Source organism: Vulpes lagopus, chromosome X (genome assembly GCF_018345385.1).
Source record: "Vulpes lagopus strain Blue_001 chromosome X, ASM1834538v1, whole genome shotgun sequence".
NCBI classification, from domain to species: domain Eukaryota; kingdom Metazoa; phylum Chordata; class Mammalia; order Carnivora; family Canidae; genus Vulpes; species Vulpes lagopus.
This window is the reverse complement of record NC_054848.1, coordinates 118,093,514-118,119,555: the sequence shown is the minus strand read 5'-3', so window position 1 is coordinate 118,119,555 and position 26,042 is coordinate 118,093,514. Positions and strand designations below refer to the sequence as shown.

The 26,042-nt window shown below is 44.4% G+C and overlaps 1 protein-coding gene across 2 annotated transcripts in view; it reads right to left on the bottom strand.

Moving 5' to 3' along the window:
- The window catches only part of MTM1 (myotubularin 1), a 96,330-nt gene that overhangs the window by 52,020 nt on the left and 18,268 nt on the right, over positions 1 to 26,042 (bottom strand). The window contains exons 2-6 of one of the 2 annotated variants that reach the window (XM_041741471.1): positions 21,197 to 21,267; positions 18,929 to 19,001; positions 17,062 to 17,156; positions 4,229 to 4,339; positions 51 to 152 (exon numbers count right to left, since the gene is read on the bottom strand). In XM_041741471.1, coding sequence (XP_041597405.1) covers positions 51 to 152; positions 4,229 to 4,339; positions 17,062 to 17,156; positions 18,929 to 19,001; positions 21,197 to 21,259 — 444 coding nt within the window. In that variant the 5' untranslated portion in view covers positions 21,260 to 21,267. Of the gene's footprint in view, positions 1 to 50; positions 153 to 4,228; positions 4,340 to 17,061; positions 17,157 to 18,928; positions 19,002 to 21,196; positions 21,268 to 26,042 lie in introns of those variants that run through there. The other variant, XM_041741472.1, reaches the window with a different exon arrangement.

The window sequence follows — 26,042 nt, the reverse complement described above, 5'->3', positions numbered from 1 at the left end:
GGGGAGACACCCGAGGACCTCCCAGTGCCTAGGAGAACCATGGAATTTACCAGACTGTGGGCCAAGGGAAAGGCGTATCTTGTGAGGATCTCAAACATATCCCTCCTGCTGTGGCCTTCCTGTTTCAGCGCGAACCTCAGGTTCCTCATGTCCTGGGTGGGGGGAGCAGAGAAATTGGACAGTTCAGTCTTCAAATAGAATGACATTCCTTAGCAAAACAAAACAAAACAAAACAAAACAAAACAAAAAGCCCCACAAAAACAAACAAAAAACCTCTTCAACTAAAGGAGAAGATTCACTTACCTGAAAGGTAATTAATTAATCTAGATCACTAAGAAAATCACTTTCTTTGGTGTGACTTTTTGAAATATCCAGTTTAAGCACACCTCAAAATACTCCCATCGTCGTCACTAATGTAAAGACAAAGCAACTAGTGCTAAAGAGCACACAAAACTAAAAATCATTGGATAACAAGAAAAATTAAACCTTGCCTTTGCGCACCATTTACGGTGTCTCTCTACTTCGACTGGTTTCTGCGGTATTGGCACTATAAAAGAGTATTTATTCCCAGCACTTTTCAAATATGTACCTGCTACCAGATGTCCTCTCAAAAGCATCAAATATGTCATGAAAATTCAGAAGCTCTCTCCCTCTGCCTCATGCTACTCCCAAGTCTCCCTCTGACACATCGGGAGATGACAGGCACTGTAAGTTCTCATACAAGTTAAGTCCTTGCCATCAAGTTTACCTGCACGGAGTTCTACATAAACCACAGCAAAGTACCCCTAGGCTTCCAGGAACACAACGTTAATGCTCCAAACTGGACTTTAAAAGGGGCTTTCAATACGTATCTCTTTGCTAAGCAAGAGAACCTTCTGACACCGAAACCAAACCAAAAAGAGCTCCCTTAAATGTCAAGTTGTGTCACGTATCAAAATACATGACATCCTGTCTTATTTTCAAAGCGTGAGTGTTTTGGGTTGTCTCTGAAATCCATCACGGTGCTGTGACCAAGTGGCTGAGCACTAGAGACATCACATTGTGCCCTGCACTTTCAATTCAGAAAAACAAGCCCCGTGCCGGATCCCGGGGTACTTCAGGAGGGAGACTGCCGAGCTGGTCCCTGCCCTCTAGGGTGTCATGATCTTTCTATTTTTCCAGAGTGCTTTTTCATTCATTATCTCAGGAGCACACTTCAAGCTTCCAGAGTCTGCGGCGTGCAGGACAAGCAAAGGCCTCGTCATATGCGGGCCCTCCTAGAATGCAGCAGAGGCAGTACAAAGAACCAGACCCGAAGATCTCTACTGAGTGACCCCCAAGACTGCTCACTCTCTATACAGATGGCATCTACTGTGTGTGTGTGTGTGGGGCCTTGCCAGCTCTAGGATTCTGTGCTTTCTTTTTGAAAAGCACATAATGGAGTAAAATCCAAAAAACCAATTCATGACCTATTCCAAGAAAACGGAGATATTAGTTGTTGGCTCACGATGCAAAGCAGTGGTCCAATAAAAGGGAATAATCATTTCAATGACATGCTGTGCCTTAAAAGGGTTACAGCCACAAGCACAGTGCCAGATAGCTGAGGATGTGCGGGGCCGGGGCTCGGGGATGTGCATAGAACTTTCCTCCTAACAGCCTGGGGTCAGCCGATAATTCCGTATCACCGCTGTTCTTAACCACCTGGCCAGAATTTAGACCATCTCTAAGTAACCATTTATTTGGATCCATCAGTGATTCCAACAAATACTTTCAGTGTGCCAAAGCACAAGTGATTCAAGCAATTCCTTGTTGCCATCTGATTCACATGTAATTAAAGGACAGAAAGAATTACTACCTCATCCTGCCAACGAGAAAATTGAAACGGAAAAGGCAAATGACTCATAGGCGGCAGCTCACCAAATCTGCCACAGAAATATGAGTATATCCTAAGTAGTGAGTCCTACCTGGTCCCCTTTAGAGGAGGACCCATCAGGGAAGAGCACTTGAGGAAGAGTCCTGGGGCAGGACAGCTTTGCAGCCTCCTCGGCCTGTTTGCCAAGTGGGTCATGTGGTGACACACCAAGCCTCGCTGTCATAAACGAGTCCAAATCAACACACCCCCATTGCAACAACACTGAAGGGCTGATTTATGGACACATCACTTCTATAACGCATCTCTAGAGAAACAACGCCCATGGCTGCTGACCTCAACACTCCACACTGTCTTTCAAGTGAGTAAACAGGGGTGAGGCATGGAAGAAGAGAGGAGGTTCTGTGATGGTTAAGGTTTGGCTTCCTCCTTTTTTGTTGTTTTTAAGGCTCCAAGTTGTCAGCAGGGGCTGGTCTGGGACCTGGGGGTAGAAATTCACATATGCAGAGCCATGTTCTCTGCTGCCAGACAACATCCACTGGAGTTGACATCCCCCAGGTACAAGATGCTACAGGCGGGAAGAAATCCCCATGTGCAGAGCTAGTAGGACCGAATCCGTAGGGGCTTCCGGCTACCTGTCCCAGTGCAGCAGTAGCTGTGTTAGGGCTCCTGACTCCAGCTGATGCTGACCTAGGCCAGACAGGAGAGCCCACCTTTACCCTCATGGCACATTCCCTTTCTATTACCTTCAAGTCTGTTCCTGAGAACATGTGACTTGACACACAAGATGTCACCGTTCCCAGGGAGATAATGGAATGAAGAGGCTGGGCTATAACACTGTTCTAGCCATCATCTTTGGGCCCAATGCTAATTCCAGGGAAAAAAATATATACACATAAACACAAGTCACACACAAGTGTGTGACACTTGCAGGGATGCCTGATGAGTCGTCCCTAAGTCCCTCATTTTTACAATAAACGCTCAAAGAGTGAGAATGTGCTTTATCTTATTAACTTTGGGGGGGACTGATATCTCAAATGAGTTCTTCCTATTGACAAGGTGACAAATAGGACTTTAAAAAAATTCTATTAGAACCCGAGTCGCTTTCAAAATCATCAATACAGAGACCCTATTTCCCCTTGAGTACTGTGATATAAGGCTCTACTCCCACGGATCCTTTCATGCAAAATGCAAACATGCTTCCTTAAAAGTAAATCCCTGTATTCCTAGGCCCCAGTGTGAAGACAGTGCTGGGATCATAAAGAAGGCATTTAAGGTAGCTTAGATTGAAACAAAAACCAAAAGAAGCCAAGGTGGCCAGTGATGGAGAATTTCAGTTCTGGCCTAAGGACCACACAATCCTTGTGATGGAGTATACCAGTCTTCATCTTTTGCAAACTGGAGACAATACAACAAACATACTATATTCATAATCAAAACAAAATTATGGGAGATAAATTTTAAGAAATCACAGTGCCTGAGCAAAGGTCACATCTCCCAGATCTAGCTATGAGAACTACGGAGACAGAGGACCTCCAAACCCCTTCCAGCTCTTTCTGGGCTTAGACAATATTCTATTCTATTATTACTCTATTTGGATTGTAATCGTCTGACACTTAATACCTGGAAAGGAAGTTTTCTTGCCAGGTTTATCCCATTGTTTACAAAATGATCATCTCACTGTATTTGGATCCCAACCCTGCCATTTGTTGGGTAATCTTAACTCAGTGACCTAACTCTTCTTAGGCTCAAGGGTTCGCAACAATAAAATGGAGACATCACCATCCATCTCAGACGGTTGCCCTGAGGACTGAACACAAAGCACCTAGCACATGTCTGGACTGACACAGATGCTCAGTAACAGTTCCTATTACAGCTGAGTAAATTTTATTATCATTAAATCTGTACCACCCCCATGCCAAAACAAAATGTTAGGCAAAATGTTATCTTTGAAAACTAAGCAAAAGTTAGAAAGGTTGTCAAAGGCACATCCCATGCATAGAGGGAAAAATCTCTTGCATTTCTCTTTCCTTTCATGGTGTGAAGATGTCTAGCTGGTAACACATCATATAAAGGGACACCAGGAGTGGAGTCAGGCAAAAACTAAAAAGTGTGAAAATTCTATCTATAAAGTTTTCCTCCTATCTGGTCAAGCTGACAGAAGGACAGGTCTGAGTCCTTGCAGGTCTCTTTAATAAGAACTATTTCCCCAGGAGGTTTTGGAAGTGTGATCGTGAGGGAAGAACCATTCTTGAGCCTTAGATGAACCAGGATCTTCAATTTTTTTTTTGGTAACCCCCCCCGCCCCACCCTTAACTGTTACTCATCATTCAACACTATGGTGTCTTTTTTCACATAAGAAAGTACTGAATCTCTTACTTTACAAGTAATATCTAGACCATATGAATTTTCTCCTCTACTTGTCGCGCCTCCCATTTTTTCAATTCTGGAGATCACACCCAGAGGAACATCAAGTATTAGAGCAGAATCCTGTAATGGACAGAAATGCGAAAGTCAATATTTCAGTCAGTATCATTAAAACATCAAAAACATTTTGAAAAACACAAATGCTTTAGGGCACTTTTACCTTGGCCCATTTTGCCACTTTCTATGAACAAAACTGTGATAGAGATCACACATAACAGAGCAAGCATGACAATAGGCAGTTATGCAACCAAAATGCATCCCCAAACATGTGTCATCCTGTACTGCCTACAGAATAAAAGACTAAACTCCTAGGGACACAATTCAAGGGCCCTGTGGTGTCACTTCCAGCTGGTCTTCGCAGGCTCCTCTCCCACACTGTTCTGTACTCCCAGCTAAGTACTGTTCCTTAAGCACTGTCTACAATCAGGCCTCTGTGATTTGTGCATGCTGTTTCTTTTGCCCAGGATGATCTAGGTTTCCCAGCTACCAGATGTTTCCCTGTGGCTTAAGCCCTGGCTCAGCAAACATCACCTCTAACAAAGCCCCGTTTCCTAATTAGAATTGACCACTCCTTTCTCTGAAGTTCTAGAACACTAGATTCAGACTGCTGCTACATCGCTTGCTTTACTCTGCCAGAAATTCACCAGTCTATATTCCCTACACCAGAAATCAAACATTTGGAAGTGGTGCCTAGCTGAGGCATGGGTGCATGTGCAAGGGTGCGCTTCCCCAAGAAGGGCCTGGACGCACAGCGATGCCTCTCCATCATTCCTTATCCAGTGTTGGGTGTAAGGGCTCCATACAACTGCTGGCAAGCCAGAATCACATTCGTGAAGTCATAACACAATCATCACGAGATGGCAGCAGCTGCCACACATGGAATAACTCGTCTGTGCCAGGGGCTGCAACAGGGGCTCTGCACGCCTCTTCTTTCTGATTTTATCATCACAATCGTTCCGGATGTTGGTGTAGCAGTTTTGTTTCTGGACGTGGCCATCAAGGCTTTGAAAAGCTTCAGTAACTTGCTTAGTAAATATTGGGAAGGGTTGAGATTTGAGCCAAGGTCTGGAAACACACATCAGAAGAACCAGACAAATGGTCCTACCCTTTTGCTCCCATAACTGGATTCTTAAGAGCTTATCTTACAGCTACTGTACAACAGGACTGAACGGTTATGTGTGTGAAGATGCTCAATGGAGCCAGAGGTGGACGTCAGGGTGGAGAAAATGACCATTTGTCAACTTGATGGAATAAGCATGCAGCTCCTAAAATAATTACAGTACGTGGAAAAATAAGCTTCAGTGGAGAAAAACACCATACAAAGTGTATGGAGTACAGTAATGTAAAATATATATTTACATGGACAAAGACAGGGAGGCCTACAGAAATTTTTTAAGTCCAATATTTTCTTAAACACTGTGATTACCTTGATAATAAAGAAAATATTTTCAAGGTGCTTATTACATTTTTATTGCTTGGAAGATGTCCTTTGGGGGGATACAAATAAAGTTCAAGTTCTACTTTAAATCCTTCTCCTTTATACAATAAAAAAAAAAACCAAAACATTTCTTTATAAAATTATAAATATAGCTTACGGGTATTCTAGAAATTCAAAAAACATAAGAATGTGGTGCATCCATGCTATAGAACACTACTCAGCTACAAAAAAAAAAAAAAGGGACTATGGACCAACAAAATGATGTGGAAGGCTCTGAAAGGCATCATGCTGAGTAGCTCAGGCCAATCTCAAAATATCACGGACTGTATGAATCCATTTATGACATTTTTAAAGTGACAAAATTATAGAGACGGAGAACAGAGAAGTGGTGCCAGGGAGTGCAGGGAAGGAAGATGTGGCTCTAAAGTGGCAGCAGGAGGGAGTTCTTCTGCAGTGGTAAAATAATTGCAGATCTTGATTGCTAGTGCATAGTTCTGTGACTTTACACATGGGGTCAAATGTCATAGACTGTATGCGAGAACCTACAAAAATGAGTACATGAAATATCAGTGAGGTTCAAGTATAGTCAGAGTCTTAGTTAACTGGATGGTGCCATAAATTTCCTGGTTTTGATCAAGCAGTATAGTTACTGGAGAAGAGAAGCTATAGGTAATGCCCTAGTTTTCCAAGTTCGATCATTCACAATATTTCAAAATGAAAAGTTAAAGCCTAAGAGTAAGGTTGTTATGGTGTAGAGAAAAAAGCACAAGCTTTGACGCTGGACAAAATTGGTTCAGATGGTTTTGACATTTATTAGCTGGATAACTTTGGCAAGTTACTATACTTCTCAGCCACATTTACCTGTAAAGTAGGGATGATTAAAGATCATGGACTTAAGCACCTGGCATGGTGCCTGTCACATGGTAGCTAGAAAATAATGGAAGTTATTATTATCACAAAGAACATCTTAGTGTTTGGAAAATGTAAGTGCTCTACAAATATAGCAGATCAGTACATTCTTGCAAGCAGCAACAGGTCTTTCTCTTCATAGCCATAAGGAGGCATTTTTTAGTTGTCGCCACAGGGTGAGACACCTCACAGCGTGACTAAAATCCAAATGCCTACAGAAGAAAAATACTCAGGAACTGTGTACATGTATAGCTGCATATTATAATGTGTTTCCTTCTCAATACAACCTAGTTATTAAAAACATACCATCAGGTAGACTGTTGTGTTTGAACTGAGACTTAGGAGTATCTAAGTATATTCCTAAGTATTAAAATTACGCCTAAAATCACACAGATTAGAAACTAAATAGAAGTCTGATACTCTAAGGTCAACATGGAAGCAAGGATATAAACACAAAAGATGAGACCATACTGTTCTTTGTCCTTGTATGGGGGCAATTCTATAGCTCTGATCAGCCTGACCCAACACAAAACAGAAAATGGGACAACTGAGGAGAAGCAGCCAGTTCCTGACCACAGGCACCCACAGTTTAATGAGGCTACTTGCCATGTTCTCCCCCAATGACAGATTCAAGATCAGATCACACAGCAGGCCAAACTGGAAGATCCAGGAATAGGAAAATTAGCTTAACTTTGTAGAAACTGGAGTTGTCACTATCTAAATATCATTAAATATTTAGGAATTCTCCAAGGTCCATTATAACTCAGAATTCTGTACCTCTACGGATCTAAAATAGTTGAAAAAGTAAACAGAACAATCTAAAAAAGATGCATTCATTTACCATATCTCTCAAGTGTATATGGAGTAACAGAAATCACACTGGATAGTAGGAACCACTAGAGATAAATAAATAAGATGCAAATGCAGCCCTCATGGAGCTCAGGGCCCAGTCTGGGAGATAAGACACATGTACCCAAATAGCTCTGATGCCAGCTTGCAAAACAAAACAAAACAGAACAAAAGCCATGTCCAGACTAATGAGATGAGAGGTCAGAGGAGGGCAGAACAATTTCCTATTGATTGGGTCTCATGAAGGTTCTGTGGCAATGGCAATGTTAAAGATGATTCCTACAGGATGGAATAATAGCAGCTGTAGATTTGCCTTCCCCAAACAGGTAACAGTGACATCAGCTACACCTGTGGGAAAGTATGGGGATTTCATAAAACAAGTGGATCAGGTTTATGATCAGGTGGCAGAGGAATTCCCTGGGGAGTGCCCCAGGGCTTGGATCAGGGTGACTGGGATCCATGGAGTCTGTTTCGTGAAGAAGAGCACAATGACAGGCCGGTGCTTCCTGAAGATTCATTTGGCAGCACTAAGCACTGTGTACTACGCCTGTTCCTTGGAACCCTGCAAGCTAATGGTTTAAGGCAAATTGGGAATGTAAGAGAATCTGAGAGCACAGTGACCCATGTGGGAAGCAAAAGAAAGAGACAATGAGCCAGTGGGGGAAGCCTCGCAAGGACTCAAGATTTAGGCCCACACAAGAGATGCGATCCCACCAAGAGATGCAAAGGACACAGAAACGGATTTTGGAGAAAGATGAAAATTGTCACTTTGACATGCACAGGGCTGGGGGCTGATAAAATTATCATGTGCGGATAAGCAAGAGGCAGCTGGACATATGGAACCGGGAGAGATTTCCAAAGCACCCCCTCCCAACTCAAAATGTCTAGAACATGTTTCTCTCTCCAAATCATGTCTTCCAATCTCAGTGGCTGGTGCTCTATCCGCCGTTACAAAAGCTGGAAACCTAGGAGAGTCATGCCTGACATCCCCTTCTCTGTTATCCCTCACCTAATCTCCCACATTTTCCTCTTAAATCCATCTTGCACCTGTCAACCCCTCTCCAACTTCTCTGGACCACGGGAACAAGCCTAGCAGTCTCCTCATGGACCGCTGCTCGCCTTAGAGTCTGCCCTCCATACAGCAGCAGGGGTGATCGCCGAGAGTCCATCTGATGCTATCAGTCCTTGGCTTAAATCATGTCCAAAGCTTCTCACTGCTCAACCCCAAACACCTCCATCCTTAGGGGCTACGAGATCTTGGTCATCTGGCCCCCACCCCCGCTCCCTCCTGCTCATTCTTCCTGCTGCTCTCCCTGCCCCCAACCCAGCCACTGGCTTATCCTTTCCTGTTCCCCTGGATCTCAGCTGCTTCTCTGCCCCTCCCCCCACCCCAGCCCCTGCCAAGCATCTAGGTCCTTCCTATTCATTCTTCAGACCAGGGGCCAAACATCATTTTCTCAGGACAATTTCCCAGGCTCCTCAAACAATGGCACTCCCGTAGGACTCACTCCTGTACTGCTGACACTTGGCACAAGCTGGTGTTACACATCTGGTGTGATCATCTGATTAATGTCTGTGGGTCCCATCGCAACTAAAACTTCACGAGGGAGAGGCCAGGTCTGCCATGCACACCACTAGATCTGAGCACCCGGCACAGTGCTGACCTGCAGCGGCAGCCTCTCAAATGGTCAATGAATAAAGAACGAACTAGAAGAAGTGTGGTAAAGAAGGGGAAAAGAGAGGATGGTAGTATTGGGGGGGTGGTGCAGGTAGGGGGTAGCAGGGATCCAAGACACAAGGAGCCAATGGGAATCACAATGGAAGGCACAGAACGACCAAATGGGTACTAAGGTTTTAAGGGAAGGAAAAGAGGCTCAAGTGGAGGAAAGTTTGTTTTGGAAAAAAAGGCAACCAGTCCCTTCCGCTGAGATGAGGAGGAGAGCACGGGTGGAGGAGAGCACGGGTGACAATGGCCAGCAGCAGGTGGTGGAGTGGGCGGTCTCCGGGAGCCCAGGGAGGAGGGCCTGTAAGTGTTCAGCAGAGCAAGGGAAAAGGTGGGTTGAAGAATGTGGAGGGTTTGGCAGTGATGCAGTGGGGAGTCGGAGAGAGAGGTCGGCCTGAGATTAAAAAGAACTGCCCGTGCAGGGGGAGCCCCTGGGGTCTGAAAGCCTGCACTCTCACTCTGCACTTGTACAGGAACTAATGAATGAAATCTATGTGACTTGCACACCATAGTCCATGGCCTCTCAAGTCTGGGGGCTGGCAAATTGGGAATGAAGTGGCCACAAGGGGCAAGGGAACCCAAGGGCTCAACAGGCTCTGTTTTATCCTGAAACAGCACTTATTTTGCGGCAGCAAAAGGAGGGGATGATTCAAGACTGAAGTTTAACAGGATACCTATAGTAAACATCCGATGTCCCCACTGAAGTTCTACTACAGACACTTGAGAATGTTTTATTATAGGGTTTGGGACATTATTTCAGCTCTCTTAAAATGAAAAGAGGTGCTAAATCTCCTAGACTGAAGAACCTAAAAAAAGGAAACTATCAGAAAGTCTCCATTGTATTTTCATGAAAAGAAGACTACTGCAGGAATCCTTGTTGGTCACCCTTACGATAAACTGGATGGGCCTTCATTCTGGGAAAGAATACAGATCTGGCTCCAAGTGTCCATAACGGAAGGAGAGGGTGGTGTTCATGGCTTACAGCTCCAGTTGCAGCCAATGACAGAGACCACGGAAGCTGAGCACTGCTACACTTGTTAGACACCCGGCTCCTGGGTGGCATGATACCCAGCACCTGCTCGAAGGTCATTTCAGAACCGAGTATTTGAGAGAAACAGAGTCTGAAGGACACACAAGCCAGCCAGCCATCTCAATTCTGAGTCCTGTAAATATACTGGTAAGCCATCAAAAAGCTAAGCAAGCAGACCTCATTTTTCTAGTCCCTCAGAGAAAGACCTTTTACCAACTAAAGGTGAACGTGCATTCTATAAAGACGTGCATTCTGTCTTTATAGCGGGTCTCAAATGGTAGTGAAGAATCTTTGGGTAATACTCTGCCTGAAGGATGGACTCATCATGTTCCTATATTTTAGAGACATTTCTCCTGGAATCTAATCCAGGAAGAACATCCTACTTCTGACTTACCATCAGAAAATGAAAGGTGTGTGCAACAACATGTTTGTCATCTCATCAGCATTACTCGGTTGACAGGCCTAAAAGCCTCTGTTCTCTGGCTATCACACATCTGCTGTGATCCATTCTGGTTCAAGGGTGTGTGGGCTGACCAGGAGCGAGGAATACCAACTTTCAGAGGGGGTTACCTCTGGGGCGAAGGGGAGCTGGGGCTTCTTCAGCTGGATGGTAGATTCACAGCTGTTTAGGTTATTCTTTATAAACTTCCTATCTTAAATATTTCAAAATGATTTTGCACACAGAGCAGGGATGGGTGTGAGCTCTAGGTGAAGCAAATGGCCTGAGGGGAGGTCCGGAGGAGAGTGCCCAGGGCTTAGTTAGGGGACAGTGGGTAGGGCACCTGAGCTGGAATATGGGCTGGGCTGGCAGGAGACAGGTGGCAAGGTGCAGTACCCTAACTCCCTGGTAAAGGCATAGGAAATGAGGGAGGAAAGGAGCCACGGAGAGTGTCTGAGCACGGGGATGGCATGACTATAAAGAGGACTTCAGGGGCCAGAGAGAAGGGAGTGGGGAGAGGCCAGAGGCAGGGAGGCCAATATGTGGCCCCTGTGATGGCCCAGGACAAGACCCTGGACTGGGGTGGGGTGCATGTGAAGACTGTGGAGGAAGGAGGAGAGGGGCAGGGACCCCAGGGCTGCTGGAAGAGAAGCAGCACCAGCCAGAGAAGCAAGGGCACCAGAAGATGGCACTGGGGACGGAGGAAGAGCTGAAGACTCCCGCCTTGGCCCCTGCACCTGGGAGGCAGGCAAAAAGCCCAGGGGTCTCGGGCAGGCAGTAAGAAACGAGGAAAAGGGGCAGCCTGGGTGGCTCAGCAGTTTAGCACTGCCTTTGGCCCAGGGCATGATCCTGGAGACCCGGTATCGAGTCCCACGTCAGGCTCCCTGCATGGAGTCTGCTTCTCCCTCTGCCTGTGTCTCTGCCTCTCTCTCTCTCTCTCTTTCTCTCTGTGTCTCTCATAATAAATACAATCTTTAAAAAGAAAGAAAGAAAGAAAAGAAACGAGGGGGATCCCTGGGTGGCGCAGCGGTTTGGCGCCTGCCTTTGGCCCAGGGCGCGATCCTGGAGACCCGGGATCGAATCCCACATCAGGCTCCCAGTGCATGGAGCCTGCTTCTCCCTCCGCCTGTGTCTCTGCCTCTCTCTCTCTCTGTGACTATCATAAATAAATAAAAAAATTAAAAAAAATAAAATAAAAAATTTCCTTTAAAAAAAAAAAAAAAAAAAAAGAAAAGAAACGAGGAAAGGGGGAGGTGCTGGGGTGGCTCGGTCAGTTGAGCATCAGACTCTTGGTTTCAGCTCAGGTCATGATCTCCCGGGTCATGGGATCAAATCCTGTGTCGGGCTCTGCTTGGGGATTCTCTCCCTCTGGCCCTTCTCTCTCCCTCCAAAATAAATAAATCTTTTTTTTAAAAAAATGAGAAAGGGGCCAGAAGAAAGGCAGCCCTCGAAACCAAAGCCCAGGGGCGACAAGGGGATGGCTCTGCCCATCAGCTGTGGCCTGGTCGGGGAGAGCATGTGGGGAGGAGCACAGCCAGCATGCAGCGTTATCCTGAGAGAGGAGACCGCAGCCAGGGAGCGGAGGAGCCCTGGGGAGGACGAGGACCAGAGAGAAGCCAGCTGAGGCCTTGGAGGCGGAAGGAGGAGGGAGACCACCAGACTGGTGTGTCCACAGAATGGGTTCCCAGTGACCTAACAACCACCCTCCTGGGCTCTGCTCGTTCTTTATCCTGCCGAGCCCTGCAGCATTCCCTCAGCGGTGTGCTCCCTTCCTTCCCGAATCTTCTCCCTTCCACCGACTTCCACCGAAGCCTCCGCTCTGACCACCTCTGCTTTCTCTTCTCCGGCGCTGGGGCTGCCCCCCACAACCCCGCCCGGGAGAATGTTCGAGCCCTCAGGGTCCTCGGCCGCAGCATGCGGGCCTTGTCAGGTAATCACGGGGATGCATGCGGCTTCCACCAACACTGACGTGCTAACAACTTCACGGGCTTCGGAGTCACGTTTCCAAATGCTTCGGAGACATTGCCACTCAGTGGCTGTACGGCTATTAAGTCCACCTGTTCCGAGGATCCCCGGGGGCTCATCTCCGCCACACTCCTTCTCCCGGGAGGTCCACGTCAAAGCAAAGGATCAGAGGCACCACCCTCGACTCGCAGTCCTTCCTCCAACTCCCGCCTCCTAACGGCCACCCCGTCCTCCCAAACCTCCCGCGCTCTTCCCTCCTCCTGGTGCGACGACAACTGTGCGAGGCCCCGGCTGCTCACCTGGACCACTACCTTTCCCACTGCTCTCCCCACCTCCAGTACCCCCTCCCCCCGCCAGTCCATCAGACACGCTGCAACCAGCCGTCCCTTCCAGAAACGCACATCCACTGTGTGGTCCTCCCCATAAGGCCGGCACCGCTGACCTGTGACTCGCGAGACTCGTGGGGCGGACCCTGCTCCTGGCTTCATCTCCTGCCCCCCAATCCCCCTCCACCCTCTGCTCCAGCCCCAACAGCCCACCCAGCCGTTTCCACACTATGTGGTCTTCTCCAGATCGTCATGCAGTGACACAGGGAAACCCTCTACCTGCACCGCTCCCCCCTCTCTCCCCTCCTGTCCAGGAAATTGTTACCATTCTTCAAGACTCGGCTCAAATATCACCTCCTCTACAAAGCATGCTATGACTCATCATCACTGTCTCCCTTGTAACCTCACAGTATTATGCAACCACCCCAGGCTCTGTCATATTACACCCCGATTACTCGCCTCTGTGTCGTTCACCAAGCTCACTGTTAGCTCACCATGCTGCTCACTGAAGGTTCCAGAATACAGGCACGAGCGCATGAATGAACCAAGGGGTTACTTTGCCTTTCTCACCGGCTCCGCACCTGAACCTGATGTGCTCCTGGAAAGGAAACCGAAGCAGTCTTCCTTCTTCTTGGGAGTCTACGGATTAGAGCACCATGGGCCAAAAGGGAACTGCTCCCCCGTCCCCGCCACCACTGTGGTCATGAGAGCGACCCCACACCAAATTCCTGAGCACCCTCAAGGTCAAAAGGGGGCTATGGGATCTACAAAGCCCAGAAACAATGTCAGTATTCGAGATGCTGGGATTTAGTGGGGTCCTCATGGCAGTCAGACTGGAGTGATGAAGCCTGTTTCCTCCCAAGTTCGCTCACAGAATACCTTTTGCCTGAGTGTCTACCACGTACTGGACACGGCGCTACCTAGGCCCAGGACCAGAAGGACTCAGCATTAGTAAAGGCCACAGACCTACAGCAGCAAATAAGTAAGACCAGACTTCCTTCACTCAGCACGGCCCGAATGAACACCCTTCAATGTGCCAGGCTCTGTCCTCAGCACTGAGGGGACACAGGGTGGGGGTCGGGGACAGACAGATGAGCATCCCTGTCCTCAGAGAGCCAAGCAACAAGATGAAGCAGTGAAATATATAAAATCGGAGGTGGGAGGCAAGGGCTCCGGAGAAACAAACATGGAAAGGAAAGAAGGTGTGACGGTCAAGGGAGGGCTCATGAGCAGTGGGTGCTAGAGGGGAGGGAGAGGCATGGGAAGAGGCTATGGGGACACAAAGACAGAGGGGCCCCTTCACGGGAGCTGGAGGAGGCTCAGGAGTGCTGAGATGGGTTCTAAAGGACAGCAGCTTCTGAAAGGAACACCCAGATCCAGGGTGAAGAGCACATGCCATGCCTCCATACGGAAGAGCCTGGCCAGAAGTGGCATGAGTCGAAGCAAGAGAAGTCACGAGGATGTTTATGCCACATAAGTGAGATCGGATTTTATTCTGTGAGCCCCAAGGAGCCAAAGAGAGTTTTAGGCTGGAGAAGTAAGCTGGCCAGCCTCGTTCTAAGGAGGATCATTCTGGAGGCAGCATGCAAGGCAGAGTGAAGGGCGGATGACCAGGAAGGAGGGGCTGCAGTGACAATCTAAGGAGACAGCCACTGTGCTGCTATCATCCTAGGGAATGGGGTGGGTGGGACACCTTGCCGTTGACACCTCAATGACGTGGGACAGCGGGCTCCCACGAGTCAGACTGCACTCCCGCTGCTGGGTTTACCTACCTGAAACAGGTGTCCGCTTCAAAGTGCCAGGGAGAGGACAGCTCTTTGTCAAACACACAGTTTGCAGCAGAATCCACAACTGATGTTCTTACTTAGGACTTTAAGAAACACTATGATGACTATGTTTTGAGGCTTCTGCATAACCACTTACATGGCTTTCTGTATATGATGTTTTCTGCCATGAGCTTCTCGCTTTTATACTAAATGTTAGGGCTGACTACTCAAAATGTTTATGTGAAACAGTGGAAGAAGAAAAAAGTTAGTAGTCGCTGTCAAATGGGCTTTTATACACCCCTTTGGTGTTCATCCCCACCTTCTACAATGCCACATGAAAACCAACGAAAGCTTGCTATGTGCTCTCCCAATCATAAAAGTCATACATGCTCATTCCAAGTGGAGGGAAAAAAAATAAAGCATGCATAATTCCACTCTCCAGAGAGCCCAAGGACTAAAACGCTTCATGTTATTTCCTCTTTTCTACTGATACTTTTCACTCGTTTTGTGTAGCTGAGATCGTACAATCCTGTCATGGCAGCAGAGTCTTAAAAATTTCCCCAGTTCGTCATCAGTGACAGCAGAAAATGGGACTGGGCATGCGTGGCCAGCCAACAAGCCAAGGGTCTCAGAGGGGTAAGGCACCGTAACACTTGCTTTAATTCTCATTTTTGATGACCCTTACATATATCAGCATCAAATCTCTCAATCTGTCCCAATTTGACCCTTGGGAGCCGGACAGAATGAGTCTGATCCCTGATCCACAAAAGGCACTTCAGACATTCATTCCAGGGTAGCTCTGCCGTGCCTCGCTTCTGTCTTTTCTTCAGATGAAAAACCAACAGTTACTTCAATCGTTGCTTCTATTACAGCCCCTCCACAAACCTGGTCCCCTTTGTCTGAACCCTTGCTGGTGTGCCAATGTCCCTCTTAAAACGTGGCACCTGGATCTGAACATGACACGACACTCCAGGTGGGACTACAGTCTCATTTTGCTGGTCACTGTCTTATACTTTTTGTGAGTAGAGCCTATGGGTGTATTAACTTTGACATCAACCAGGCCCAATTACTGGGTCAAATGAGCTCAAGCCCCTGTTAAGACCTCCTCCATCCTTCGTTGGCACCAGCGGTTTGTATAAAATAAATGTCATCTACAAGAAATGTTGTATCATTAGTTTCATTCTGATATCCTAGTCTATTAAGGCAGTTTCAAATCACACCTGTGTAGTCTAGCGCATTGGCTAGTTTGTGGTTTCTCACATATTGGACATGCATGCTTTCTGGGGGTTCAACTGCATTGTGTTAGAAATGCTGCAGAGGAGGGGCCCTGCACAGCAAGACATTTGGGACTGCCCTTCCTGGTTGGCATCGAGCCTTTAATCCACGGTCTAAAACTCACCTAGGTGTACCACCACCATGTAGCCCATGGCTTCTTAGTCACATGCCTTGACTTAATCAAGACAAGGCAACAATAGTCCTGAAGAAGTTATGGGGTAAAAGCAACGAAACAAAAGCTAGATTCCCCCAATGGTCTCAACATCTCCTGTGTAGAAACTGCTACTCTTCCACGAACCCTGGACCTATCCATCCCCCCTTGGTCCATCCCCCAGATATAGCTGCCCCTTCAGGCTGGCCTGCATGATGGTGACCCACTGTATCTACCGTGGGTCCTTCGGTGACAGCCATGGCAGCTCTTCACTTGTCCCTTCCCTTCTGGAGCATCTCGTCTCCATCTCATTGTTCCATCGGGGGTACATTCCTTGAAATGCTGTGACAAACATTTCATGGCCATGGAGTAAAAATGTAGAGTGGCATAAGCCATACCACAGGCATCCTACTGCTAAACCACTACCTAGTACTCTGTAACACTTGGGAAGTTCTAGAGCAATGGGCCTTAACGAGGGATTCATATCATCAGCATCCTCCTCTGTGGAGTCTTAAAATGTACAACTGTATCTGGACCACAGGCCCAGACATTTTGATACAACACCTGTAGGGCATCTGTAGTGTCTGTTAAGCACCCCAAGTGGTTCTCATCTGTGCTTCTGGTAAAGAACCACTATTCTACACTAACTCCTCCAAACTAGCAGATGGGTCCAGTTACCAATGCTTCCCCAATGTGATGAGGGCCAAAACTTCTGACTTTTTAGATTCACTCTTGCTACATATGCAGGTGTTAGTGGTAAATGAGCTTTGCAAAAGCCAAAAATTAAGAGCTGAGAAGCAAATATATCCCCCATGTTAATCTGATCCACAGTCAATGTTGCCAGGTAGAAGAGACATAGTTTAGCATTATCTTTAACAGTTAGGGTCATCTTTATGGTCTTAGATTCTACTTACCGTTTCCAAACTTCTTAAATAAAGACGATAATTTGTGATGTAAACTCTTCCCTTAATGGGGCCATTGAAAGGACATATGTAAATAACTTCTTTGTCTATTAAGATAAAAAAAGTACCCTAAAATAATGGAAATATATACCAAGATACACAACAAATGGCACTCATTTAATATCAACTATGTGGCTAAGAATAGCTACAGTAAAAAAAAGGATCCCTAGAAAGGTCGAGAAGCGGGCACTGGGCAATGTTTCTACGTTACCGTGCCAGATCAAGTGGGGGTCACAGGTCACCTCCAAGCACCGGCACGGCTTCCCTGAGCTTGACTGAAATGCTGTCACCACCTGGGGCAAGGTGGTAAACTGGAGAGCAAAAGTGGACTCGGGTCCTGTTGCTGCTACTCCTAGGTGGTTCTTAGAGATAACTACGGAGCTCCTGCAACCAGAGGATGGCCGTTCAGGTGGGACAGTCTCATGGACTAACCACCACGTAGGGTCTGAGGCTTGCCAACCTCTCATCACACGAACATTGTGATGTTTTTAATAAATGGATGTCAGTGGTAGAAATATTCCTAGTATTTTCTAATAGTCCAGAGAAGAGTTTTTAGTTAGATCCATTTCAATCGTTTCAGGGACAGAAAACAGATGGCCAAGGTAATGGTATATCTTTAGTAGACTCAAACATAAGGAGAGACTCAATCAGGAGAGGTAATTTATTATAACAAAAAGATCTTCCTATTATCTTTCAAGGATGTCCTTGAATGTGTTAATGGCTTTTAATTTTTTAAAACAATTTTGAAATCCCTTTCTCCTTGGGTGCTAAACGAAAAATGCCCAGTAAGGCTACATCCTGCTAATTCAATGAATGACTACCTCAGTTAAGCTTCTGACAATGATGCAGAGCACCAAAATTCCATATATGAGGGCCACCTGAAGTAAGCTATCCTCTTTGCTCTTATCCAGAATTGTGATGGATGCATGCCACTGGTTTTCTCATCAAGACCAGAATCGGGTGCAAGTCTATGGACATGGAAGAGTTTCTCACGGTGCAAGGCTAACTAATTCACAAAGGCACCATGTCTTATGGCCTTAATCTCATCAACGGCATGTTGTAGCCACTTGAGCTAAACAACCCAGACTTTAGTTAACAAACCAAAAGGTTCCCTGAAACAATGGTAGCTGTATCACCACCACATTACCAAATATGTGATAATCTGAGGTGAGGGTGTCCTCTGCCCTAATATAAAATGTGAATGCCTACAACATTAGCATTTGGCTTAGAAGCTGTCAGATGCTTCTATATTCTTAAGCCTGAATGATCTGGTCCTTCCAAAGTAGATCCCTTCCTCTTAATATGAATTTACCATGAAAAAAAAATACGTCAACAATTGAAATACTGCATCAATATCACTAACTACAGTTATTGGACAAATGAAAGATATTCTAAACCAATATGGTCTCCTATATTTCAAAACAAAGACTACAAAGATGTTAAGTCTTTAGGTTGATCAATTTAAGGCACACATCCTAGGCTGGAAAACCTTAACATTATTTTGTGCTTATAACCTCAAACCATGAGCGCTTAGAGCTCCAATAAGAGACATTTAAGAGATAATCCACTTTTTTCCCAAAATAATTGTCAGTCTTGGGTACAGAGGGAAAAACATCACCCTCCTGAATATCATGAAACTCCTGAAAGAACTCTCTGATCAGGAAACTAATGGAGAGAGTTCTCCTTATATTAACAGTTTTAAACAAAGCTAGCCTATTTCTCTTACTTTGAGTTCTGTAGAGAAAGAGGGATGGAAGCCACCTGATCCTGCTGGGACTCTCATCAAGTTATGTGAATCCTAACTTCACAGGACCCTTACCAGTGATACGAGTTTCTCCTGGAAGTCGAGGAACAGCCTCACTCAGGTCCCAATTAACTCCATCCCTAGAAGCCTGGAAATGAAACGGGGTGTCAGAAGGAATGACATTACATTTGCACAGATTTTTAAGCAACCTGGAACACAACCAACCAGAAATAGACTCTGTAAAGAAAAAATTACAGTGATATTTACCATTATAGAAAAGTGGAGCAGAAAAAGCAAACGACCAAAAAATTACAACTTACATCAATATCCTTTAGCTGTGTTAACTTTTGGTCTGTAAATAGCATTAGCACACTTTTCAGTATCAATGTTTAAACTCCCCTTCCAACCACTTTACAGTTAACAGTGTTTAGGGAAGCGATAAAAAGTCAATATTAAGCATATTCTATAGACACAGGCATACTCTGGCAGCTTTTTTTTTCCATATTAAATATTTAGTCATCTTTTGTTAAGAGCAGAGATGGAAACTTCATTTCAATGGGCCCTTAACTGAACAACAGTAATTACAGAATCTTCCCATGTCAGAAAATAACTTCTTACATATCAAGTTTCTTACTTTACTGAGATCCTTCCTCACATAGGTCACTACAGAAGAGGAAAGGGTGATCAAGCATTTTACCGAGGAGGCCAATCATTTTACGTGTAAAGTCAGTATATACTTCCCTCAAAGGGTTTTTGTGAATATTAAGTGAACACGCACCAGAACACTTTTGTCAATTATCAAGGGCTCTGCAAATGTAAAGTATCATGAAATAAGAGAACTGTGAATTGTGTATTTAAGCAAGATATAAGCTGTCAGAGGTAGGTGCTCGGCTGAGCTTTTAATGGTTTTATCATTTTTATTCAGGCACAAAATGAAAATTCCTGGCCAGTTTTCAATGTTTTAGTGCTTGCAAGCTGAGCATTTTAACCAGGAGGGCAAGACCAATTGTTGCCAGCCAGGAATGCCTTCCCTTCAGTATCCTTTAATGCTGCCACTCACTAACTAAAAACAAGTATGACGAGCAAATGTAATATTCAGTATACCTTTTAAGGACCACAGTTCGAGGTCAGAAGAAGAAAAGTACAATTCAACTACAAAATTAGGCAAACAGATGTCTGATTAACACAGGATAACATGGGATTAACAGAGGATATATTTTATATTAGAGTCACACTCCACAAGGACTTACAATTAGCTTCATGAAGTAACTCTGGTGTTTAGAACTGATCCTTGTACCATAATGAAACCAAAATACAATAAAAGCATATAATCTCGGGGATGAAAAAAGGTCCTTGTAACATGACACCCAAAGCAGAAACTATGAAATATAAAAGACCGATATATGTGATCACATAAAAAATTTAAACCTCTGTATTTCAAAATCAAAATGCCATAAATAAAATTAAAAGGCCAATGATAAGAAACAAAAAGACCTGTAATGTATATTATAAAGAGCTGATCATCATCATATGTAAAGAACACTTATGAATCAATAGAAAATTATCCTCTCAAACACTCCAAAAAGTAGGCAAGGGACACAATAAGCCACTTCAAAAAAGAAATACAAATGGATGATAAACATTTTTTTTTTTTTTTAAAAAAAGGTTACCCTTGTTAGTACTCAGGGAGCTACAGATTAAAAGAGACTAGTTGGCTCCCTTCTGATTGCTTAGGCATCTCTGTACACTACTGGTGGGAGTGTAAATGAATCTTTCTGGTGAGTAATTGGTAAATGTAGCCAAAGCTTCAAAGGGCCATGAATAAAGCTTATTTTAAATCCATCCCTTCCTTTCAATGTATGTTTCAAAATCTCCCACTAATAACACAATTTTCTTCTTGCTACTTTGATAATTCTTTTCTTAGTGCTGTATTCGTTTTGGTCATACAATTTTTTTATCATCATAATTAGAAAATAAGGTCAATATTGAGGAAGGTATAAGAACCTGCTCAGTGGGCCTTGGCCTTCCAATATCTCCTTCAGAAAGCTTCCAAGGCTGAGAGATTGCTTACTATATTAAATATAGTATCTGGCAGCAGTTGGCAAAACAGAGTTTCTCAAAAAATGAAGTTACGTGAAAGGATTTACAAATGCAAAACTTGACACATTTATGGCATTCTGTCTTTTGTGGAGCAAGACAGGATAATAAAGAAAACCACATATGTTGGAGATTTTACATTATGTGAATAATTAATAATTCAATGAGCCTGAAGCGACCACCTAATATGCAAATATGAGAAGAGAAATGCAGAGAAAGAGGTACAAATTAAATCTGAAAACTTACCCTCTTAATAGACTCATTCTCCAAGGAGTGTGAATTATATTTAGAAGTTGGTGCAGAAGCCATACTGGAAACTAGCAAAAAAAAAAAAAAAAAAAAAAGACAATATGCAATATCAGTGGAATTTGTAGGCAACTTCCAACAATGTGGCATCTGAGATTTAAATATGGCGACTGCAGGGATCCCTGGGTGGCTCAGCAGTTTAGCACCTGCCTTCGGCCCAGGGCGTGGTCCTGGAATCCTGGGATCGAGTCCCGCATCCTGCTCCCTGCGTGGAGCCTGCTTCTCCCTCTGCCTGTGTCTCTGCCCGTCTCTCTCTCTCTCTCATGAATAAATAAATAAAATCTTAAAAAATAAACAAACAAATATGGCGACTGCGAAGAAACAGTACTACACCCCTGCAGGCCCCATTTCCGTAGCAATCTCTAGTGGGAAAGAGACACACAAGGGACTAATCACAGCACACAGCACAGGTCACGTAAAAGAGCGCCAACAAAGGTACAGCAGCTAAGTGTGCCTGGGGGAGCTCAGTGGGAGACACTACACATACTTACAGAACAGTTATTCATAGCTTTCAAATCATCTCACAAAACATACTGCTCAGTAATTGTGCAACAGGCCTCAGATTTCCACACTGCTTAATTTTTCAAGATAACTTAGAAGCAGCCAAGCATCGTGGTAAAAAGAGGTAGGCAACTGAACTCACAGTCTTTCTGTCTTTCAGAATTCTGTCTTCTCCAAATTGAGGCAATTTAAAGTGGCATGGACTTGATGGAAATCAAATTAGCAAGATTTGATTTGATCAGTATTTTCCAGGGAAAGTTTATACTTAATTTAAATAATGCATATTCATCACAATTCAGACATAAATGAAAGCATCGTATTCAGAACATACACAATATCATTTCAATTGCAAGGGTTTAGGCTTGGGAAGACTATCGCAACAACAGGAAACTAAGTGATGCTTTAGTTCTTTTATTTCTCCAAGTTAATGACATGGAGAGATCCAGATGAAGTCACTGGGAAGTGAACCACATCAACTAGGTGAGGGTGGGTATTTCTGGGATCTTTTTGCCAGGCAAGCACTCACTAACAAAATCTGGCACGGTGAATATTAACATACCTTGGCACAAAACCTAGTGATTTGATAGCTGCACAGTGCCAGTCACTGGCCATCGTGAGGCCCAAGCGAGGTGACAAAGATGCAGGTAAGGGTAACGACCAGGATAAAGAGGTGAGGATGGGTACATGAGGACATTCTTACAAGATTAAAGATTAGGACTGCCGGGCTTCCCGCCGCAGAGTTCAGCTCACCAAGAGCAAGGCTGGGCGCCCATGGGTCACAGTTGCATCCCGGCACATGGTTGGCACTCATAACTATTTGATCGGTTAAGGATTATGTACAAAATACACAATATTGTGAAACATCCTGATGGGGCGAGCTTGTACGCTGGTTCACCAAAGCCTAGAGCGGTGGACCTAGGATGCTACCCTGAGGCTTCAAAATAAAAAATTATGGCAAAATAAAATGTTTCTTTATAAATTTAAACCTGCAATTATTAAGAGGCAACACGACCTAAAATTAGAAATAACTTTTTAGAAGGAATAACTCTAAAATGAGTGAAATTCAGATAAAAGCTTAGGAAAAATAGCTTTGAAAGACCTCTCTAACCTCAAGTTCAAATCCAAGCAAAATAACTCATTATTCTCAGAGACAGCAGAATGGATAACGAAGACTAGTGAGAGCAAGTCAGATGTTTCTGCCCTGAAATTATTCTATGCACTAAACAAGATTATATACTTGGCGGATTTTCTTCAGTCACAGATATGAAATTACTTCTTAATAATCAGATACTGTAGTATTTAAAACATTTTAATAATATAAGTCAATGTTTTCAAACAATGTTAAATTACTACTGTCAAGTCATTATAAGAAATTTAAAATGCTGGGTTATACACTCAATTCAGTCTTCACTTTCCTGTTCATGTTTCTAAGTCATAAAAGAAAGGAGTCTTCCTATTTTCTTCAACACTCATCTTAAAAACTTCAATTTAGGGGCATCTGGGTATCTCAGTTGGTTGAGCATCCAACTCTTGATTTTGGCTCAGGTCATGATCTCAGGGTCATGAGATTGAACCTCACATCAGGCTCTGGACTGAGCATGGAGTCTGCTTGTCCCTCTCCCTCCCTTCTCCCTCTCATCTCCAAATAAATAAAAAAAATCTTTAAAATAAAATTTGAAACTTCAATTTAAAATGAACTAGATAAAACAGAGGAAAGCCCTCGCATCTCCCTTATTTCTAACTACCTTACCAAGATATAATAATTCACTACACAAGCCACTTTTTACAAGCCACTCTTTTGAAGTGTACAATGGTTAAGTATACCCAGAGTTGTGCCTCCATCAGCACCATCAGCTTTAGAACATTCTCATCACCCTAGAGAGAACTCTGCTTCCATTAGTCACATATCACTCCCCATGCCCCTTGCCCCTAAGCAACGACAAATCTGCTTTCTATATCTATAAATATACCCATTCTGGACATTCTATATAAGGGATCATATACAATTCACCTTTAATCAGCACAAGTTTGAACTGCATGGGTACTCTCACACACAGATTTTTTTTTTTATAGTAGAGTACTCTAAGTGTATTTTCTCTTAGGACCCCCTTAATAACATTTTCTCCAGCTCACTTTATTGTGGGAATACAGTATGGGGCACTTGGGTGGCTCAGTGGTTGAGCATCTGCCTTTGGCTCAGGGCGTGAACCCGGGGTCCTGGGATTGAGTCCCTCTGCCTATGTCTCTGCCTCTCTCTGTGCCTCTCGTGAATAAACAAATAAAATATTAAAAAAAACAATACAGTATATAACACAGACCACACACAAAATATGTGCTAATCAACTGTTTATGTTATCAGTAAGGCTTCCAAGTCAACAGGAGGCTATCAGAAGTTCAGTTTTTGCAGAGTCAAAACTTACATATGTATTTTCAACTGTGTGGGGGGTGGATGCTCCTAAGCTGCATGTCCTTCAAGGCTCAACTGTAATATGCAGTCTTTGTTCAAGGGTCAACTGTAATAGGTCTAAAAAGTCCTGCTTTTTTTTTCTTTAGAGTTACACCAGAAACTGCTATTATTCAAAGGTGGATCAAGCACAAATCTGAGAAATCCAAGGGTCCACGTAACAGAGGTCAGGTCCATGAGGCTCGCTTTAAAATGTCATAAGTGAACATCTCTGTTGAATGGTTCCAATTGATCCCTGAAATGCACAGAAGCTGGAACAGCGTGATGTTGGAGAGCACAGATGTTAGAGTCAACTCCATTCAAATCCTGACTCTGCAACTCACTATTTGACCTTGGGCGGGTGATTCAACCTTCCCACTATTCAGGCCTTTGGCTGCTACTATCTCTGCGTTTTTGTAGCACAGATGGGCGAAATGAAAGAACTAATACATAGGACGGGCTCAGAACAGGGTTCCTGTATATACATTAGCAAGTTATTCACATATTTTTTCAATTATGAAAGGAGACTTATTACATGCTACATGCTGACATCGTAACAAATTATTCTCCAAATTAGTCCTGACCCTTTAAATACTAGCTAGAAAGTTAATGAACACAGGGATAGTGCGTGGCCGGTGGTGACCTAGTTACAAAGCATCTCTCTAAAAAGTACACGAAAATACCCTTTTGGTTATATTTTGCCCAGGATCCCTAAAGATCAAGTTTTCATCCTTTTTATTTAAAAAACACTGACTTTGGGCTACCCTGGCTTTAAAGCGAAATTGAAACTTAATTTTTATATCTATTTATATCTAGCTACACCATACACACACACACACACACACGCACACGCACACGCACACACACATTACAGGAATCTAACCAAAGGTAGACATCTCGCATTTTTGATCCTGGAGAAAAAACTTTCGCCATTCTTTCAGCCCGATCCTCTTTCTATGACAGAGAAGGTGACCCGAAGAGCCTAGAGGGCGTAGGCAAAGGCCCTGGTGTGAATCAGTGGCAGGTTCAGCTCTAGCCTTGGCCTCCGGACTAACACTGTAGTGTCCTTTCCATCTAGGGAAAAGTGCTTCCAAGTGGTCTCTATTTTGAAGAAACTAGGTTGGATGTGACTGGTGCCATTCCCAGCACAAAACGAGTTTTAGACTAAGAAGCAGTTAAGAAAACTCAACTCATCTAGGCAAACAAGTACTGGGGTCCCCAAACTCTTTCAAATAAAGCTACATAAAGGTGGCATTTTTCAATAAATCAAATCTGGAAGTCACAACATGGCCTTAATTGGATCTCTCTTTACAGTCAACACAACTAGACTTAAAGGTCTCATGGTCCTTCTCTTTGTCCCTCCTATGCTGTCCCCCTGGCCTCTCTTCCTCATCTCCATCTGTCTCCCACCCCCCTTCCTTCTCTGCCTCTCTGTGCCCATCTCTTCTCCCTAGCACTTACCATATTTCAGATAATCTTTTGTTACTGTCTGCCTCCCCCCACCAGAATACAAGCCCCCAGCAGATGGGGATTCTGGTCTGATGTACTTACTGCTGCAGTTACAGCATCTGTGACAGTGCCTGGCACCCAGTAGGTACTTAGTAAGTGCTGGTTAAATGAATAAATGAACTGGGCAATAAGGAGCTCGCCAAAGAACAGAACCATTGTTCGCTCGATATTTCATTTAAGCCAGGAATTCATGCAAGCTTAAGAAAATGATAGAACAAATCCTTGGCTAATCAAGATGCTCAAGGCAGGGTGGCTCTGGGCAGCAGAAGGGCAGTGTTAACTTCTGCTGCTTCGAAGCAATTAGCTCCATAGAGAACTGGAGCACTGCTGGCC